The following is a 20,238-nucleotide window of genomic DNA, read 5'->3' on the forward strand; positions in this document are numbered from 1 at the left end:
CCAATTATGTGTTAAAAAAAAAGACCCCCCAAAAAAAGACCCGGCTGCAGTGAAAAATAGAAAAAAAAAAAAAACTTACTGGAAGAACAGGAGAGTAAATGGTTCTCAGCTAAAGTATAACAAAAAGAAACACAGTCATACTTAGTTTGACCCTGTTATTCAGTTCAGGTTTCTCTAATCTACTGAGGCTCTGTAAAAATCAGGAAATAAAAACAGAACCAGAACTGACATAAATTGAATTTTTAATTGGACTATGGTTGATTGATATTATATATTTATGGTCCTAATGCAACTTCACTGATGGTGTTTTTTTGTTTTTTAGCCAATATAAATTTAATAATAATAATAATTATAATAGTTTGGAGTGAAAAAAAAACAACCACCAATGGACCAGCCTTAAAATTCTGGGCGCTGCTGGAAATGACTGTTGGAAACTGAATCTCAAACTAACCATAAAAAACAGGTGATTTTAGGTACTTTTTAGTTGCTTTTTTTTTGTTAGTCATATACACTGGAATGAGAACAGAATATTCATTTACTGTAGCCATTATTTAGAATCCCTTCATCTGAGTGTTAAAACTGGCACCATAAATGTTGTTGAAATATTACTGATCTGTAATTTCTTTGAGTTAGATGAAAGGAGTTAAAATTTTGTGTTGGTAGTTATTTTAAAGTCTCAAAACACAGTTTCATTTTTACCGCTGATCAGTTCCAAATTTTAGTCAGTGAGCTCTTACATCATTGACTATATATCTATTTCTATTTTCATATATAGTGAATACATTTCTTTTTTTCTTTAAATATCAGTAGATAGAGCTGAATTCAGATGCATCCTGGGATTTCCTCTGGGTTTATTTTTTGGGCTGAGGTGCTGCAGATACTTTAATCTTTAAAATCTGCACATTTTTGTAAAATTTTAGGGAACAGCTCAATGAAGTGCATAGTGAATATGATCACCAATAAACTCAATATGTGACTTGGTGAATAACAGACACTTTTTACTTTAAAAAAATCTTATTTCCATGTAGAAACACATTCTGTTGAGGCTAATATCTTTTCTGTCCAAAGTGATTGAGGAATCTCCCCAGAGATCTTCTGTTTCTTCAGTTTTGTTGCTGGTGAAGCCTCAGTCTTATACCAGTAGAGAAAACCCTGTGTGTCTGAAAAGAGCTGAGCTTTAATTCTGATGTTGAAAAGTGGAGTTTGATGTTAGCTCTAACCTATATTCCTCTGCTGTTTCCCTTCAATCCAGTTAACCTACATTGTGGTCTGTGGAGGTTTGATGCCCTGTGTGAACCAGCACAGGCATTAATCCCGGCTGTTGGACAAATAACGCCCCAATTACACCAGTGTAATCCTGCCTGACTGCGCTGCCGCTGCCCTTCACTGCACTGCTGGAGCAGATGTGCTGTGTAATCTAGAATCTGCTCTGCCTCGCTCTGTTCGGCTTCACCAATATCGGTAAAACCGACATCAACTGCTGTTTGTAAATTGCTTCCCTTGTTGCTACTAATGCTGTCCCTTAAAATCCAACCATAAACCAGGAAAGGCAGAGTTAGAAACTTAATTATCTCATCCAGGTTTTTCCAGTTTTGGCATTAAAATGTTTGAACAGAGCCATGAGTCCAACCAAAACCAGAACAAAAAAATTAAATAACATGACTGCAGTGAAACAGGAAAACATGACGGGCTAAATTATGCAATTTCAACCCGAGCCAAAAATAAAGTCACGTATGATTCAGTATGTACAAGAGTGACTCAAAACAGCCTAGTGGTTTAACACCAAAATGACTTGTTCTCTTTTTGCTCTAGAATTCATCATCAGAGCTGAGCAAGAGTGTCTTCTCTGTGTCCCCTCGGGTACCAATGGTGCTGTGGGTGCGGCCAACGGGTTGCGGCGCCCCCTGCTCCAGAGTGGCCTGCTGCGTGTACTGCTGGTAGGCTGGGGAGAAGTTGTGGATGGCGTCCTGGACCATGTCCCCAGGGTTCATGGTCTCCTTTAGGCTGCTGGAGATGCTCTTCATGGGGGCGCAGCGTCCTACAGGAGGCGGCAAACAGGACAGGAGAATTAGAGGTCAGGAAGAGGAGGTGGAAGAGAAGGAAGAGGAAGAACATAAAGGCATGGGGTGATTTAGAGGAGAGTAAAGAAAAGTGAGGAAGGAAAAACAGCAAGAGGAGACATTAAAGGAAAGTGGATTTATGGAGATTCAGCAGAGAAAGAAGGGAAGAAAGGACGAGGAGTGATTTAGTGGAAGAAAAACAGAGTGGAGTGGGAAGAGAAGACAAGGATATAGAAATAGAGAGGCGAAGAGGAATGAGCAGCAGTGATTTAGGATGTTTAACATCAAGACAAGCAAGTGGGATGGAGGCAGAGGAGGAAGAATGGGGCGATTGTACAGAGTTTCAGATGGATACAAGCAGGGAGGGACAGTAAAAAGGGAAATGAAAAGTCTGTAATGTCAGAGCTAGAGGAATGACATCAAATAAAAACAACTGCAGCTAGGGCTGGACGATAAAACACAGCTGATATTAATAGAATAAACATCATTAATTTCCTTTCCTCTATACTAGTTTACACTGAATCAAGTGTTTTAGCTGAATAAGAACTCAGATCACACCGACTTTCACACATTTCAAATAAAAATGTATAAAATAAGCAGCAAATCACAAAATCAATCTTGTTTCTTCTTTTACATCCTTTGCGTACATCTTTTGTTGTTTTAGTCTTCTTACATTTTGTGTCGTTTTCAGCTTGTATCATCTTTTATATCATTTTTGTCTCATTTATTTTGCTATTGTATTTTTGTCTAGATACAATACTATGCAGTCTTAGGCCATCATTTGGTTTGTTGTTGCAGTAAAGTTATGATCTCCATTCATGTATTTCTCAGTCTCTGTATCAATACATTATGTACAAGCAGAATATACAGGAAATACATACATTAAAAAATGAGAACTTTACAGGAGCTCTATGGGATCAGGAGATGGAGGAAAGAATGAAAAAATTCTTAAGAAGAACTCTTAAAATTTACTTCAGAAAACTTTAAGAGTGTCGGCCCGAGACCCAAGATGTATGAAATGCAAATAAAGGCCACACTAAATGCTAACCTTTGCTCATACAAATAATTTAGTTCAGAATTTTATTTGTGCCTTATCACTGTGCATACATACACAGTTTGTTCTGTGTTTTCCTGCTATATCTTAACAAAGAGACTGATACATAAAAGTATGTCCATGTAAATGCATGCAATAAATGTAGGTCCCACACATCTAGGAGAATAACTTTCACACAGTACTGTACACATTTTATGTTGTTTTTGACTTGTATCTTTTCTGTTATGTGCACATATTCAACATATTAAGGTTTTTGTTTTTTAACACTGATTTAGCCTTGTTATGACTTTCATGAATAATCTTAAACTACACAATATCATCTGGCTTGTTCAACTTTCATTTAGGACGAAAAGAATATAATATCTATTATGATAATTATTTTTTTTAGTTTTTTTTTTTTTTAAATCAGAATATTGACAATATTGCCCAGCCCTGTTTGCAGGTAAGCAACGCCACCAAAAAAGGACACTTAAATTATCTATGGAAACAATGCTAGCTAAAGGGATTGTGAAATTACTCTTGTTAGTATATAACCTACCAAACTGTCCATACGTAGGAGCAGGTCCTTTATGATGCAGCGAGAAAGAGAAAGGAAGTGTGGAAAATGTGAGTAATAGTGATAGAAGAGTGCATCGGCTACAGGAAAACACTAAAAACACAAGAATTGATCAGGATCTGATCTTAAGTGATTAAAATGTTAGAATGCATGCATGTTCTAGTGTTAAACATCACAACTTCCAGCCCTTCTGTCTTTCTTCTCACCTTGCAGATCGAGGCTTTTGTCCATGTATACTTTGTAGGTGAAAGCATGTCGCAGGGCTAGTGCTGCAAAAAACATCTCAATGCAGATGATGAAGTTCTGGTAACCGGCAGCAACTGTCCCTTCGCCGACAGACACCTCCACAGAGTTGATCTGAGGGATGGCCCCGCACTTTTCCAGGATGGCCAGAAGCATGCCTGATCACAAACACAATGATAGTAGTAAAAAGAATCACTACAGTAAGATATGACTGTGTCCATATTGCACTTTAAGATCACTTACTCTATCCTCTATAAATAAGCAAACAAAGATACAACACAGAGAAATTGACTGTTTTTTTTTAAACAACAAATTGATTCACACACCAGATGAAACTCCGCTAAGTAAGTACTTTGTATAAATTTTACTTTTCTCATACGGGCTTCTATCAAAGACTGTTCTAATACATTACACACATTTCACAGAACAGAAAAGCTTTTTCTTTGCCATGTACATCATAGGACTTAATACAATCTTACTGTGTAAAATACACTAAAACTCCAGTGCACCATCTGAATGACTCTACATGCTAATGTTTGTTGCTAGTATGTATTACAATTTGGAAAAAAGTGTTTTCTAAGTGCGTTGCAGATTCACAAACAAATGCAAAGCAGCAAATATTTTAGTACTTGAGGTGCTGGTATTTGAGCTGTGCTTACAAAGACTAAGGTTTTGCTGCTTTTGTCTAAGCATTCATTTTCAGAATGTATATAATCGATAACTGTAAATTTCACGCCCATACCCTGCCAGAAGGAGAGGAAGATGACCGACTTGACCATGAAGAACTTGAGCATGGGGCTGTAAGGGCTGAGCAGCTCCCTGGTGGCGAAGTAGAACAGGAATAGGGCATAGAGGGACAAGCTGACAGAGATGTTGTAGATGATGGTCACGTACAGGTAACCGCTAGCCACACTGGAGAGAAAAAAAAAATCAGGACAGAAAGGACACCGTTAGCAGAGCTGGTATGGATTTTGGAGGTCGTTTAAATGTGGTTTCATTCTGATTATGTATTGTTGCAATGGCTAAATTTCCAGAGATTAAAATCTCAATTGAAATGATTACATGAGGAGGTGATGAGTAGTCTGGGAAAAGCAATTAATCTAAAATTTTAAATAATAATACAGAAGTTCTTGTGGATGTTTTCTAAATTTGAGTCATCTTTGCTGCTGGGTCTGACAGCAATTTAACTTAAATTAAACATTTATTGACTCAAGGTGAACAAGATTCTAAAGTTAAGTATACAGTTGCAAGTTTGATCTAACTTTAACGCACTGCAGTCATTTTCATAATATTCTGCAATATATTGAAATCAAACTAACAAAAACTATTTCCACATCTATTTGGGATTTGATCTGTTTTTTAATGTTGTATCGTTCATTTCAATCTGCATATATGTTTAAGGTATTAAGACTTTTCCGAAGCCTAGTTTTACTCATGTGTTATAGCTTATACTACACTAGTGGTATGAAAAGAATAGCATTGTACAATTAAACTGTAAATTTCAATTATTTGTATGATGATTAACCATTAAATGAAACTTAATTATTGTGACAGGTCTAGTTGGGGGAGTTTTTGCAGCGTACTGGGCTGAAAGGGAGGCACTGTAACAACCTCCACTCCACTGATCAGAAGACATACAACCCACACATCAGGTGTCCTTCGGGGTCTGTCTGCTTGTTTTCATAGCACTTACTTGAAATCTCCATCTTTGTATTTGCCATAGGCCTGAAGGATAACGGTGATGATGGCCATGAGCGGTTTGACCACACAGAACTGGAGCGTGGCCTGCTTGCAGAAGCGGAGAAAGCCAATGGAGTAGGCCTTTCCTCTGAGGCAGCAGGTGCCGTACATACAACTCGACCTGATGGAATGAAACACATGCACAGGTAAAGCAAGGAAAGTGAAAACACACCCACACACAGGTTTCTACCCTTGAAACTCTCCAATGTGGTGCTTACTCAATGGATTTCCCTCGAATCTCAGACATAATGGTACTCTCTCCTCCCAGATATTCGTAGCACAGACTCAGAAAGTTGTAAATCACAAATGCTGGAGAGAAAGAGGAACAGAGAAAAGAGCAGCAGCACAATTAAAAAGGGTAGCAACCAGACATATACAGTGTGTCCACAACGTCTCTTTTCAAGTCCATTTTTTTCAACAAGAGATCAATTACTGCAAATGTTTACCTTAACTTTTTGACTGAATATGTAGCACCACAACTGGATGACCTTCAGCCAACCATCATTTTCCAGTTAGATAGTGCACCACCACACTGGGGACTGCATGTTGGTGGGTTCCTAAATCAAACATTTCTAGACCGGCGGATTGGAAGAGATGGCCCAATTCCCTGGCCACCATCATCAGATATCACTCCCCTGGATTTCTTTCTATGGGGTTATGTTAAAGATATTGTGTATCGAACAAAGACATGGGGCATCAACAACCTGAAGCAAAAGATCACTGATGCCATTTCCACCATTGGTGAGGCTATGCTATTGTGAACATGGCAAGAAATCAAGTAACGTCTTGATGTGCTTCATGCAACTAATGGCGCCCATATAGAGGTGTATTAAATGAGGCAAAAACTACCGATATCTACTTTTCATTTTGAAATAATTTTCACAGATTTATCTATTCATTTACTTTTGTAATACATTTGTTAAATTGTAAAGAGACTTTATGAACATGTGTAATTCATTCATATTGATTACCACAGAAGCCTAAGACATTCAGGAAGGTCCAGTTTGCATTGCTTTAACCTTTAACCTTTTGTTATGTGACTTTTAGTCACTTTTCTAAAAAACAATTAAACAGCAGAAAAAAAATGTTGTCACTTCTCAATAAAAACATCTCATGGAGGGGCTTAAGCTTGACCTGAACCCGAGTGCAACTAAAAATGTGTGACCGGGAGAAAAAGGTTCAAAAACACCACATACACAGACAAACAGCAGTGAGAATAAGAGTGTCACCCACTGTCCCACCACACACTTCCTATCATGCAAATTGCTCTTAACACATCTGCATGGAAACATATTTCACAAAAACGTTGTCTTATTTATGATCTTTTCAACTGACTGCGATTTTGGTAAGGTCATGTAAAATGGTAAATGGACTGCACTTATAGCGCATTTTCTACACCTATACCTTCTTGGTGCCCAAAGCACTTTACAAAGCCTCACATTCACCCATTCACACATACACTCATACACCAGTGGGTGGCTGCTGCCATGCAAGGCACTGCTCCCTACTGGGAGCAATTTCGGGTTCAGTGTCTTGCCCAAGGACACTTTGACATGTGGACAGTTGGAGCCAAGATTCATTGGATGACTCGCTCTACCAACTGAGCCACAGCTGCCCCATGTAATGATGAGTAGGACAGCACCAAAGCATAAAACATACTCATTATTCATTATTACTAAAATGATGAACAATCAGAGCACATAATAATCTATTTTATAAAAGCCAAGTGGCCTCTGTGTGTGTGCATACATGTATGTGTATTTGCTTTATAACTGAAAAACTGGAGAGAACTAGCCTTTGCCTTGTGGAGTACTTACGTGTTTTGGGTCAAGGACCAGACAGACAAAAACAGCTTATTGATAAGATCAGTACTTTTTGAGTTTTTAGTTGTGTTTAAAATTACAATGGGCTTACAGGTGGCCTGCAGAGGAGTCCATTCACAGCCGCAAATGGGGTGGTGTGGTGGATCTAGGACAATGGAACCACAGGGACACAACAGGAGAACCAGTGATCACACACTAACAAGGTTGGTCTGGTTCTTACTGTGGCCCGGTTCCAGTCTGCCGGTCCCCGGTCAGACCCTGCCCGTTAACGTCCCCCTCCTGACAGACCATTCTATGCAGACTCCGATCAGACCGGAGGTCAGCAGATACAGACACAGGACGGCAGTGACTAGCAATAAACCATCATGTTCAGTCCTGTGTAAAAGTCTAAAACAAAATGAAGGCCATTATAATTTCTTCCTAATCTGTGTGTTACACCAGTAAGCTTAGTGAAATCATCAAGTAATGTGAATGTGATGAACTCATACAGTAATGATGTAAAGCCCTTTCAAAGACTATATAAGGTAACTATGAATACATTGTTTTCTGTTACTTTAGATTTTAATACAAAACACAATAAGGGCCATCTGTATTGTAAAAGCCAAGTGGCCTCTGTGTGCGTGCATGTGTACGTGTCCGGGGATTCACACAAAATCCGGAAAGAGCTGACTGCTGCAGTTTGGCATACTTATTAATGTATTTCTGGTCAAGAAAGAGACTAGCGAAAATGGCAACTCGATAGGACCAATATTTTGGGAGATATTAGTAATTTTGGAATACAATAGCCTTACAATTATGTTGCGATGGCCAGAATGCATTGGCAGTGACTACTGGACAAATGCAGTACAGCATGCATAAATACACAACAGCATAAAAACTACCACATCTAGAGAACCTGTGGATTTATCTGTACAGCACTATTCATTGATGGTTATGCACAGTCTAAATAAAACATAAGACCAGATAACATACTGTCAGGTCAATTTAAGTGATAAAAAGGGTCTCAAAGCTATACATTTACTACAGAAACCTTCCTGCAAAAGACAGAAGTAAAAAGACACATAATGGAGACGACCTATGTTTTTGTGTGTACTTGTGCATTATCTCATGAGGCCACACATTCAGGATAAAAAGATGAAGATGAATGAACACCAGGAGAGAGAAGACATTTTGTTATCTCCCCTGCTGGGACTCAGACTAGATCTGTGCAGCTGAACCAGATTTCAGTTTGCAGATTTCACTTGCAAAGGCCAACACATACAAAGAGGTACTACAACTAGGTATTTATGCAGAGTCGAACACAAGTGAACCCTATAGCGTGAGTTAAGTCATAGCAAGAACCTCCTAAGGAGAGTAGTATCGGCATATGTGTGAGTTTGGAGAGATCACACACACAATATCATGAGTGATATTGAACAGTTTGTCTTAAGTCCTAATTTCAAAAGACCTGAGCTTCAAACATGATCACATAGTGTGTGAACTATATCGCTAGCTGTGAGGGAGGCTCACTTTTTTTCACATAAAACATTTACACAGTACTTGATTTTACTTCTATTTTTCATTTTTCCTATTAATTTTAGTTATTTTATTTAAACTTTATTTAACCAGTAAGTCCCATTGAGATTAGGAATCTCTTTTGCAAGGGAGACCTGGCCAAGGTAGCAGCCATACAAAGTCCAAACAACATAAAACACATACATGACACAATTAACAATAAAACACAATAACAACTATTAATAAAGCTTTCTTATTCTTACTAAGTCTTAATAATAACACATGAAAATAAGCCACTGCTGAGCATATTTTAGCACCACAGAGGCATGGATAAAGAGGAGATGCTGTAAATGTGTAAATATTCTAGTTTTTTTTTTAAGAGGAAAAAAAAGCAAATCAAGATCTTAATAAATAGTACATCCTTGGCCAGGAAAAGAAATGAAAATTAAATACTATTCTATGTTTATTGACTTATGTTTCTGAAAACATGATCAGATTCATCTTATAAAGCATTAGATGTAGATTTTATCTATGGCAAGTCCCCAGCTCGAGTCACAATAGAGCTGCAACAATGAACTTATTAGTTCTGACTATTAATCAAAAACTATTTTGGTGACTCATAATCAAATCAAATGTATTTATATAGTGTCACATCATAACAAAAGTTCTCTCATGGTGCTTCACATTTAGAGCTGGTCTTTATGGTTTTCTTTCTTTACTTAAACAGAGGAATCTCTGTTTAAGTAAAATTAATATCTTTGGCTTGTGATGCAAACAAGGCATAGGATGACATCAGCTTTTCACCATGTAACAAATTAATTAAATCAACAGATTAATTGACAATGAAAATAATTGTTAGCTACAGCGTTATGCTTCACTTTGATCCTCTCCTTTCATCTCATCTCGTTCCGTTCTCCTCAAGTATAACAAACTAAAAAAATGGCTGCTGAATCATAAAATTCACAAATCACATTTTCATGGGAGCCCAGTCCTCCCTGACTCCCCCTATAGTTCACAACCCATGTAACCTAACCCAACCTCAGTCCTGTCCTTACGACAGTCTGATGCAGACTTTTGCTTGCAATGACCCCACTCTCCAGACACAACTTTACATAAGAAATCTCAGACTGGTTCAACAGGACAAAACTCCACAAAAACACCTTTTCCTGTGTGACTTCCTTTCACCTGACTGTTGCTGTCTCTTGTGACCAAGTGGATTATCGTTCCTCAGTGCTGCTTTAGTGAGAGAGCAGAGCGACCAAGCTCATAAAAACACCTCCTAGATAATCCTGTTAACCCCCGAGGACCTTTATGTTCAAGCATACACACGCATTCAGAGGAGGTGTTTGTGTGAGGTAGAATCAGGTGACAACACTGGGTGTGTATCACTTAACTGTAAGTGTGTGAGTATAATATCTATATCTATATCTATCTATCTATCTATCTATCTATACACACACACTTATTTATATATATATATATATATTTAATCTATATTAATCGCATTTCATTTTGCATGAGCAAACAGACACAAGAAAGAAGGGAATATATATGCACTTAACATGTTTGTCACAAGTTGGGTGATGTGCTAGCCAAAGTGATAGCAAAATCCCAATAGAAAATGAAACTGTGTTCTGTTCTTCCATCCTTCCAATTAATTCATGAATTATTAGGGCCATTTGCTACCTCCTTCTGCTCTTTCACTTACTGTGTGTCTTTGCCAACATGGCATTTATAGCATCACAAATGTTTTGCCACTACAGGGTTTCTTCCTATAACTTTGCTTTGTATTTGATATTTTTATTCTATTGTGAAAGTGACCCAGGAGGAAGAGATAGAAAAAGCAGGGCAGGACCTAAACCAGATCTGAACCCAGTTCACTACCATAGAAAAATAGACAGTTATCAGAATTTGAACACCACACTGTCGGAAGCTCTGATAACACAAAAGTCATCTAAAGGAGAATAAAAAATGAGTTGGAAAATTAAGGGGAAAATAATTACAATAAAAATGAACTGTAAAAACTACCACTAAAAACATCAAATGTATTGTTATTCCATTTATTCATTGATGCAAAGTTCTTAAGCCTCCTGACTATGCTCACTAAGGAGACAGGAAGTAAACTGTTTCATACAATTGCAATGCACTGTCTTTGTGTGGCAAATCTTTAATGTGGCATGCAATCAGGTGGGCAACAAGGGCGCCATAAAGATAATCCTTTTCTTCTTGAAGTCTTTTTGGTGCTGTCTTTCAAACTCTTGACCTTGTGCCATAGTATTTGCACATAACACAACACTTCCCCTTATATCAACGGTGTCAAGCATATGCCCATGGGCCAAAACCGACCTGCCAAAAGGTTCCAATCCAATCCATGGGATGAATTTGTGAAATGCAAAAAATTACACTAAAGATATGAACAATGATTTTAGTTCAGAGGCCAAATTCAGCCCAATTCAATCTCAAGTAGGTCATTCAGTAAAATACTATCATGAAAACCTATAAATACTGACAACTCCAAAATGTTCCTCTGTATTTTGGTGTAAAAAAGTTAAACTAGAAGCACTCGGAGAGCGCAGACCTCCGCCAAGGCTGATCAGTGGCCCCCCCCGTGGGCCCCCCCACCCCCGATCACCACCAAAATTTAATCATTTCTTCCTTATCCCATTTCCAACAAACCCTGAAAATTTCATCAAAATCTGTCCATAACTTTTTGAGTTATGTTGCACACTAACGGACAGACAAACAAACAGACAGACAGACAAACAAACCCTGGCAAAAACATAACCTCCTTGGCGGAGGTAATTACATGAAAATGTTAATGTTATACAAACTATCCTTTCAGAAAAAATGTGAATAACCTGAACAAATATGAACAACCTGAATTGTCCCAAGAGAAGTAAGTGGAATGGAAGTGGAGATTGGAGTTGATAATATTTCTATATTATTATGTTTTTACTGTTTTACCGTTTTGACTGATCCAGCCCACTTCAGCTCATGTTGGGCTGTATGTGGCCCCTGATCTAAAATGAGTTTGACACCCCTGTCTTATATATGTTTACAGAATGTAACCTATGCTAAAAACAAATAATCTGCCACTCCTCTCCAATGTAAGATCAAATAGTTTTTGTCATGCAAAAGACTTGGATGGTTTGACGTATCTGCAATTAAGGATTTGGTTGCATGAGGCTCAGTGTGTGTTTGCATGTAGGAGGATCACAAATGTGTGTTGCAGTATCTCTGCCTGCAGCGACTTGTATTACATCAGCTACTTGCAGATAACTTACTCCCTCTCTCTCACTGTCCTCCAACCTCTGCTCCACCCAAACACACTTGATTTCTGTCACTGTCTATTTCATGATTTTACTGCAGACGCCAGACGTCTGTGTGAGGACACTCTGGGTTGAGATTATGCCATACATGCCAGTCGAATGCCAGACTCAACACAGAGGTGGCTGATGGGAATGGGTTGATCTGCTTCAAATAGCTCCAAGTGTGTGCCTCAGCTGTTTACCAATTTGTTCCTCACTTCTCTCTAAGGACCCCCCCCCCCAATCAGCTAGCGCCAGTTGCCACGGTGATACAGTAGGCCTACAGACAATGGGAATGACAACTCTGCAGCAAGGTTGGTTGAGAGAAACTCTATCCGATACAGCCAGTCTGGTAGATGAGAAGATTTGTGAGCACAGTTGCCATGCAACAGGTTGGTCATCCTTGCTTAGGAAAGATCTGGGCAGGGCTCAGCAACCGTATGAAAAAGGGGAGGAAAAAAGGAGGGAGGCCAAGAGGTAGAAGAGAAGGAGTGAACCAGATGATTGAGGAGGGGATGGTGGGGTGCTGATGTTACAAATTTGGATAAAAGTGTGAAAAAAATGAAACTGGTGGGGATTAGACAAAAAAAGAAGGAAAAAGAAATAACAAAAACAGCCATCTGTTTGTTGGAGGGATCTAACTTACTATGTACACTTCCTGCCTAAACCATATATAGAGAACCTCTGATACATATCTGTATGCAACATCATCATTTAAGTGACGCAGGAAATGACACCCAAGCCATAATTGTATCCTGAACGTCACAGCTGACTGTGGCCAAGGAGAAAAACAGCCAGCCTTATGCTTTCATTGCCATCTGCCAAGTCAAGAAATTAAAAATAGTTGCCAATTCAGACCATGAAGAGAATCAGATGTATTTTCATCACCCACAATGTTTAAGAGTTCACAAAATCAGAGTTCATATTGAATAGGATGAATTCTTTCATAGTGAGCAGTAAGCCCCTACACGCACAGTCACAACACTACTAAAGCTACTGTCTGCACACCAGAGGCGATTTCTCAAGGACCTAAAATTATGAAAATTAAATGGTCAAATATGTACGGTTGTGTTTACAAATGTGTTAGAACACGTTCATCTCACAGATGAGTTCGTTCAGAATCAGCTTTATCACAAATCAACGGACTTGATGTTGTTAACTTCTGTTACATTCCCATTGCGCTGTTTTCTCATACAATCTACAATCAGTGCATTTGCCCGTAGAAGCCCAGCGTCCATGGACTTCAATGGGACTTCATGGAACAGTTTTTTTCATTGCCTCAAACTGGACGGTAATTGGATAAATGCCACGATGTTGTCCCGCCCCCGGCCGCTCGGCATCTCTGGGGGTGAATGGAGCTGTGGGCGGACCTTGGCTGGGCTGGATGCCGAGCTTTCACATGCTGATTGGAGGATCCGTCGAAAGGCTGATTCCAATTTGATTGACAGCTATTTTGAGATATACTCCTTCACTTGACAGAGTTCAGTTTAATACCATCGCGCATTCTGCTTGTGAAATCAAGAGAGAAACCACTACAAAATTACTTGTTCATTTCTTGCACTGTAAATAAACACATTCATTGTACTTCCTTGTTTCAATTTAACATAATTTCAACGTTTTCTTGTTTAGTTGCTACGATAAGGTCACTGACCATTTTCTTAAAAAGGAACGGAGGGCCGAATTTATGTTTAAATAACTTGACTGTTTTTTTTTTTTTTTTTATGTAAGCCGACAATGAGCTTCCCCTCTTTGAAAGACGAGCAGCCACCGCTGCTGCACACCTACTCAGTGGCAACATTTCAATTCCACCTCGCTCTTCATTAGGTCAAAATGTAATGATAATAATAATAAAATGTAAAACATGCCTGTATTTGTGGATAACCATACAAACTATTCAGGATAAGATTCCAGAATCAACTATTTAAAAAAAAAAAAAAAAGCTAGTAACATAACAATGATACTTAAAGATATCAAAAAAATAAAGCAATAGTAGAATCCACAAACCAATGTTCAAAAGTATACTTTACTTAATATGAAGAAAAGGAAGAAATCTTGTTTTAATTCCCTGCTATAACAAATAACTTCATGTCATCCTTAATAATGGAAATGGCACACCCGTTGAATTAATAAAATTCTTTATTCTATATAAATAAAGCACTGTAACGACACTACCACATATTTCTTTTGGAGTGTGTCTCTGGTACGTTAAATATGTTTACAGTAAGATGTAAACATAAAGACAAGTGAAAGAAGGATAAATAAATTATTGCCAAAATGACAAGAAAACTAGTGACAAAAGTATGACTTATTCCATCTGATCTGAATGAACGAACCAAATCAGATTCAGTATGCCGCAGAAAAAATAGAAAACAATGAAGGTGAGGGGGTAATTTGCAGATAAAGTCTTAGCGTGGGTGTAGTAATAATCCATTAAGACTGATGGACAGATTGTTCATCTCCAGTGTAATTTGATAAATAGTGAGGCATTGACATCATCATCATAAACTAAGCATCAGCGTGCAGCAAGGTAAAAGAAAAAAACCTTTACCCTCATAGCAGTCCCTGACTGTGTCGAAGTAAACGTAGTACTGGTCGTTGGTGAAGAAGAGCAGGCTGAGCCAGGAATCGAAGGCGTAAATTGGAACGATGAAGAGGATCCTCACAATGTGACGCTGCTCTCTTGGTGAGCTATAGAAACGTAGATGCATATAGATCTGGAACACGGAGACAAAAAGCAGAAAAACAAAACATTTGATAAATTAATGAGCAACCAGTGAAAATGTCCAAACTGCAAAAAGCTGAGCCTTATTATCTAATAATCTGTACAAACCTCTGTTACACTCTTTAAACAGGGTTATAATCATTTTCAGACAGAGGGACACACCCACCGTCACTGATTCATGTCTCATACACTACACTGGTTTACTCACTCCACTCAAGTTGTCTCCTCAATCAATGCCATTGTTTACTGTTTGTTAATTTAATGTTATGTCATGTATTGTAATTTTCATTCTGTGCTTCATGTACTGCAGAACAGGAATCTGCTGTCACAAGTCATGCCAGTTTGAAAGGAACATATCTGAACATTACTTTTAATATTCTAGTATATTAAACAAATTAAATACAAAAACGTCTCTTGAAAACATATATACCTAAAAGTATGGGTTGATGTCACAGCAAGGTAAAAGACAAGAAGACAGGTGACCTACAGGATAGGTGGCAACATAGTGTTAAAACAAATTAAGAGAGGAAGGAAATCTGATCAATAAAATTAATCCGGTTTAGCCCAGTGTGTTTTTAGTCAGTGGTTGGACAGAGTCTGTTAATATGAACCGTAAAAATCAATACATCTCCTGACATCATCTCACTGGTATGAGGAAACCACATACTGTGTTTTCAGATTCACAGATTCATACAGGCCTTTTCATCCACCTAGATCAAGTTTCACCTTTGTGCATGTGTTTTTGTGTACACATGCTCTGTATTACAACACCTGCTGAGATGTAGCCCAGCAACTCCTGCCCTTCCCACAGCTGAGCAGATGTGTGTGTGTGTGTAGATGTGTGTGTGTTAACAAGATCAGATCGCCTGTATATTAGATAACGTGCACTGACACACATGCCTGTTAAATCATTTTACACCTGAGTGAGGACTTAGTCAATCAAATCTTTCCCTTGTCTGTCATAAATCTATGCATATATTGATGTTTCTTTGAGGAAAAGAAAAGCAAAAATGTGAGGAGCATATACAAGTTTCAACAAGATAAATGTAAAATCTTTTAAAGACTACACAGGCAACCTGTGCATTGACGATTCTCCCAATGTGAATACAGAACAATTTTGGGTGACAGCAGGAATTTGCTGTTGTTTAAATAATGGTAGCTTTATAGCTTTCCGACTCCCCATGTGACTTGAAAGCTTTTATTGCTAAAGTTTATAATTTGAGCATTTTGCTTCCACAGGATTCAGCCAAGCACTAAATCCAATCAATTTTAAACCCTGTCTAAATCATATTTCAGAAATTTTATGGCTTGAAATCAGATTATGGGATTTTAACTTTTAATGGCCCTGCACAAACCCTGTGTATACTATTTAGGGAAGCAGGGGATTAATATTTTGGTAGAATTTTGATGACTATATTGAATAAACAGCTGTGTGGAAGTCCGGCGTCAAAGACGTTACCTGGTGACAGGTGAGGATGAGTGCAGTCCATACAAAGAAACCAGACACAGCCTGTGCTGCAGGAGTCATGAGGAAGATAGGCTGCTCCTGACCTAGCAGTGGTGCTTCAGGAAGCCATGAGATGTTGGGACCCATAGGTGATGCTGTGGATGAAGAACTGGGCGCTGCTGCTAGAGGAGAGTCTTCACCCAACCTTTCTGATAGGGGCACGTCTCGCCTCCACAGTCTTAACATCTGAACTCAAGACAGAGTACAGGGATGGTCAAGATTTTGTGTCACTGGCAATAATTTAATTTGATCTGCATGTAAAAAGGCTCGTCAGTAAGAAAATTATCAATCAATTAAAATGATTAAAGCAATCTTAACAAGCTAACACAGTTTGGTCTTGCATATATATTAGTCTCAGAATAAAATCAATAAGAATAGAGTTAGACACAGAGCTTAAGAATTAGGATTGCCTGCTGCAGCTAAAATTAATTACAGAAACTGGCTTTGATCCTGGAAAGAGTGGAGATTGGTAAAGACAAGGTCAGTCTCAAGTGAGCATGTCAGTTATCCTAGAAAAAGAGCTTAGTTAGCAGTGGTGTTATGGATTTGTAGTGCACAACTTCCTGCACAAAAAGTAGATAAAATCAGGTTGTTTTTCAAAGATACATCAAGTTTTCCATTACTGTTGAGCATATAGAGTACCATAACCAATGCTAACAGTATCTTGTCTTATTTGATTACATAAAAATGAAAGACATTTGTACAGGGATAACTAGATGAAGTTGTTCAACTAGATGATGGACTTGCACCTTGCATGCCTGAAAAAAAAAAAAAAAAAATATAATAACATAAAACCCTGAGTTATGGGATTGCAAATCTTGATTAGATCAGGAGTTTTTGTAGTACTAATATGGAAACAGCCATGTTGCTAGCACTTCTAACATGAAGTCACTCTTTGTCTGCACTTGAAACTCACTGAAACACACAACAAACAGTACACCTGTGTTGTGACACCATTCATAAAGTATGTATTTCCACTAGTAATGATAAACTCTGAATATAGATCCAACTGTGATTTATCAATGCTATGTAATGATCTGGGATAGGAAGGCCATTAGAGAATTAATACTGAACCCTAGCAAATGTGTCAGCAATGTTTGTACAATGTTATCTGAGTTGAACTCTGGAGAGAAAAGACATTTTATCAGTTCAACAACTCACAGACTTGTTTGACTGAGTGAGGTTTTCCCAAGTTTACAACAGGCAAGTAAGTAAAGCCATGTTTTGGATTACACTATTTATGCATATCATTTATGTCATTGTATGCTTTTGTATGTTTAAAACATTGGTGCAAAACAGACTTACAAGTTTCTAACATGGCGTTAAAATAAATATAGAAAGGGAGGGGGAGTTGCTGATTTGCAGTGTTGACAACAAAAGCTGATATCTGAAGCTGATTTGTTTGACCATTAGTATTTTCTTCTACAGATCTGCTCATATCTGATTAGCGAGTCACTCACAGAATCAACAGCGGGAACAGTTGTAGGTGAGGACAAATTAAAAGATGTCATATATGCCCGCTGCATCCACTTCCAGCTCCTGAAGATGACAGAAGCTAAAATGGCTAGAGGATATATTATGTAAGATGTGGTTTGTCACAGATGTGTTCTCAGGGTGCATTTGTTCTTTTGCATTCTCTGATAAGTCAAGACTCAGCTGAGGCAGACGAATGTTGATGATATTTATGTGGGCAAAATGAGTACTGATGCAAATGCAATCACCCAGAGCCAATAATAAAAGGTTCTAAAACTTTAAAACACAGCATAAATTGAAACTAGTGGGAATTTATGAAGAAAGAGGCACACAGAAGGTGTCCAATCGTGTATATCTGTTTAATTAAGGGAGTCAATTAAACAAATTACTTGGTTTTGTGTTTTTAGAGAGGCAGACAGAGAGCAGTTATGATTTTTCTCTGTCGTAAATATCAGTCTTGTGTGTGTGTGTGTGTGTGACACAGCAGGTCATTTGTATTGTTTTGCGAACCATCAGCACATCCACACACCAACAGGAAGAAGTGAAGGCATCAGCAGCCACACATCGACAAACATACACACACAATACTGGAATGATGCTGCTGTGCTGCAAAGGGACATCTGTGTGCTTCATTTGAGAGGCAAAAAGGTCAAACTGGGGGGGTCCGCACACACACAACACAGTAGAATAATGTATTAGAGAGGCAGGGGGTCAGGAATAAAGCAAAGCAACAGATGGGAAGGGGCAACTGGGGCAGACGGGGGTGTTTATAATTCATATGGGTAATGATATGGGTGAGAACCAGCAGGATTATCATAGAGGCTGTAATAACAACAACACTTGGTTTATTCGCCTGCATTTAAATTAATTTAACATTTTTGTCTGTCTTACTCCCATAACAATGCCTTTATGGTGCTACTTTTAATTAATGCAGTCTTTTGAGGGAAAATCTGATACCACGAGTCGGAACAACATGGAAACATGCGACAAAATCAACTACAAATAGCAGATATTGCCAACACTCACCTTTTGTATTGGTCTGTCTCAAGGGTTCACACACAAACCTAGATTTAAGCCTGAAATGGAGCAAGAAATACTTGTATTAGTCGAGAAAACAAGTGCTAGTGTGAAGCCAAATACCGTAGGGAGGAGACTCACCTACTCTGAATCCTGCTTAGGTCCGTCAGAAGAATTCTCGACCAAAAATAACCGAGAAACGACCTTAATTCTTCTTCAAAGCCTCACCGTTGCTCCCTGGACATCCATGTTGAACATAACGGACAGCCCCGTCAATCTTAACGTCTCCCCCCAAAAACTTACCCAGAAAGTTTGCTGGTCATATTTCAAAAAAGGTTTGTCTTATCTTGTTTCTTTTTAAGCGCTTCTTCATACATTTTATTAAGAAACTGTCTGTTTTCTACGCTAAAACATTAAAACTTGGTATCTCTCCTTTTTCTCCACTCCACTGAGTTCAAACCAATCCCTACCGGATTACTGTAGATCAGGCTAACTCCGCCCATTCTGCGAGGACGAGCCGGCTAAACCAATCACACGCTGAAGACCATTAATATCCGGAAGTTGGCCGGGTTCGCGTCTCTAAAAGGGCGCATGCGCTAGTCTATTCTGGGTTTGCAGTACGTGGATGTGGGTTTTGAACAAAACAAGGTGAACGCTGCTCCCACACACTGACAAATGTTTTTTTGCGTGTTGTCCACGGCTTCCTGTCCTACTACGTAATTAGAAGACTTCAGCAGGAAACACAGTAATAAGTATTTGTTTTGCGTAGCGTCCTGAATAATGTGCTTAAAGCATACAGGATGCAGTCAATTAAAGGAGTTTTTTTTTTTTTTCCTAATTCTATCATCATGTAATAGCCTTGTGGTCAGTTAAAATTAACAGCATATTCCCTACAAATATGAATTAAAATTACACTTATATGCAATCATAGGGATATACAATCACATCATATATTGCCTGCTTTTTGTCCCCATTGAAAAGAGGATTTAAAAGTGATGTGTGGTTTCAGTTAACATTAACTATATTAAGTTACCTGATATTAACTGATCGTTGGATTGTTAGGTCAACAGTTAGGCTGAGGGTCTTTAGACTTGACTGTTGTTTAAGTGATTAAATAATTTGGGAATTTATTGAATATCTTTTCGAGAATTCAATCCTCTTTTTCCCTCCATTTATTACTTCATTAGCAAACTGTATTTATTAATTAATTTACTCATCACCACAGCAGGCAACTGATTTAA

At 38.3% G+C, this 20,238-nt stretch overlaps 1 protein-coding gene across 3 annotated transcripts; it reads right to left on the bottom strand.

The window, feature by feature from the left end:
- Window positions 1-794: 794 nt before the first annotated feature.
- Window positions 795-19,402, bottom strand: LOC115439543 (transmembrane protein 184B-like). 3 transcript variants are annotated; one of them, XM_030163395.1, is made up of 10 exons: window positions 19,139-19,401; window positions 19,007-19,056; window positions 16,460-16,693; window positions 14,827-14,992; window positions 5,872-5,962; window positions 5,607-5,774; window positions 4,656-4,825; window positions 3,877-4,071; window positions 3,653-3,679; window positions 1,809-2,038 (listed from the first exon to the last, which is right to left on the bottom strand). In XM_030163395.1, the coding sequence occupies exons 3-10, from the start codon at window positions 16,691-16,693 to the stop codon at window positions 1,809-1,811; spliced, it is 1,281 nt and encodes a 426-aa protein (XP_030019255.1). In that variant the 5' UTR covers window positions 19,007-19,056; window positions 19,139-19,401. The 3 variants fall into 3 exon arrangements, with proteins under 3 accessions (XP_030019257.1, XP_030019256.1, XP_030019255.1); XM_030163397.1 differs by lacking the exon at window positions 3,653-3,679 and having other exon boundaries at window positions 795-2,038; window positions 19,139-19,402; XM_030163396.1 differs by lacking the exons at window positions 19,007-19,056; window positions 19,139-19,401 and adding an exon at window positions 795-1,765 and having other exon boundaries at window positions 1,799-2,038.
- Between the last annotated feature and the right edge of the window lie 836 nt (window positions 19,403-20,238).

The sequence above is a fragment of the Sphaeramia orbicularis genome, chromosome 19 (genome assembly GCF_902148855.1).
Source record: "Sphaeramia orbicularis chromosome 19, fSphaOr1.1, whole genome shotgun sequence".
Classification (NCBI taxonomy): Eukaryota; Metazoa; Chordata; class Actinopteri; order Kurtiformes; family Apogonidae; genus Sphaeramia; species Sphaeramia orbicularis.

Bases quoted from the DNA above. Each gene is read 5' to 3' on its own strand.
- LOC115439543 (XM_030163396.1), bottom strand. From the start codon at position 16,693: ATGTTAAGACTGTGGAGGCGAGACGTGCCCCTATCAGAAAGGTTGGGT. The intron at 4,072-4,655 runs GTATGGGCGTGA...GTTTGTGATCAG, and splicing joins CTTCCTCTCCTTCTGGCAGG to GCATGCTTCTGGCCATCCTG. The intron at 3,680-3,876 runs GTGAGAAGAAAG...TGCATCATAAAG, and splicing joins CAAAAGCCTCGATCTGCAAG to GACCTGCTCCTACGTATGGA.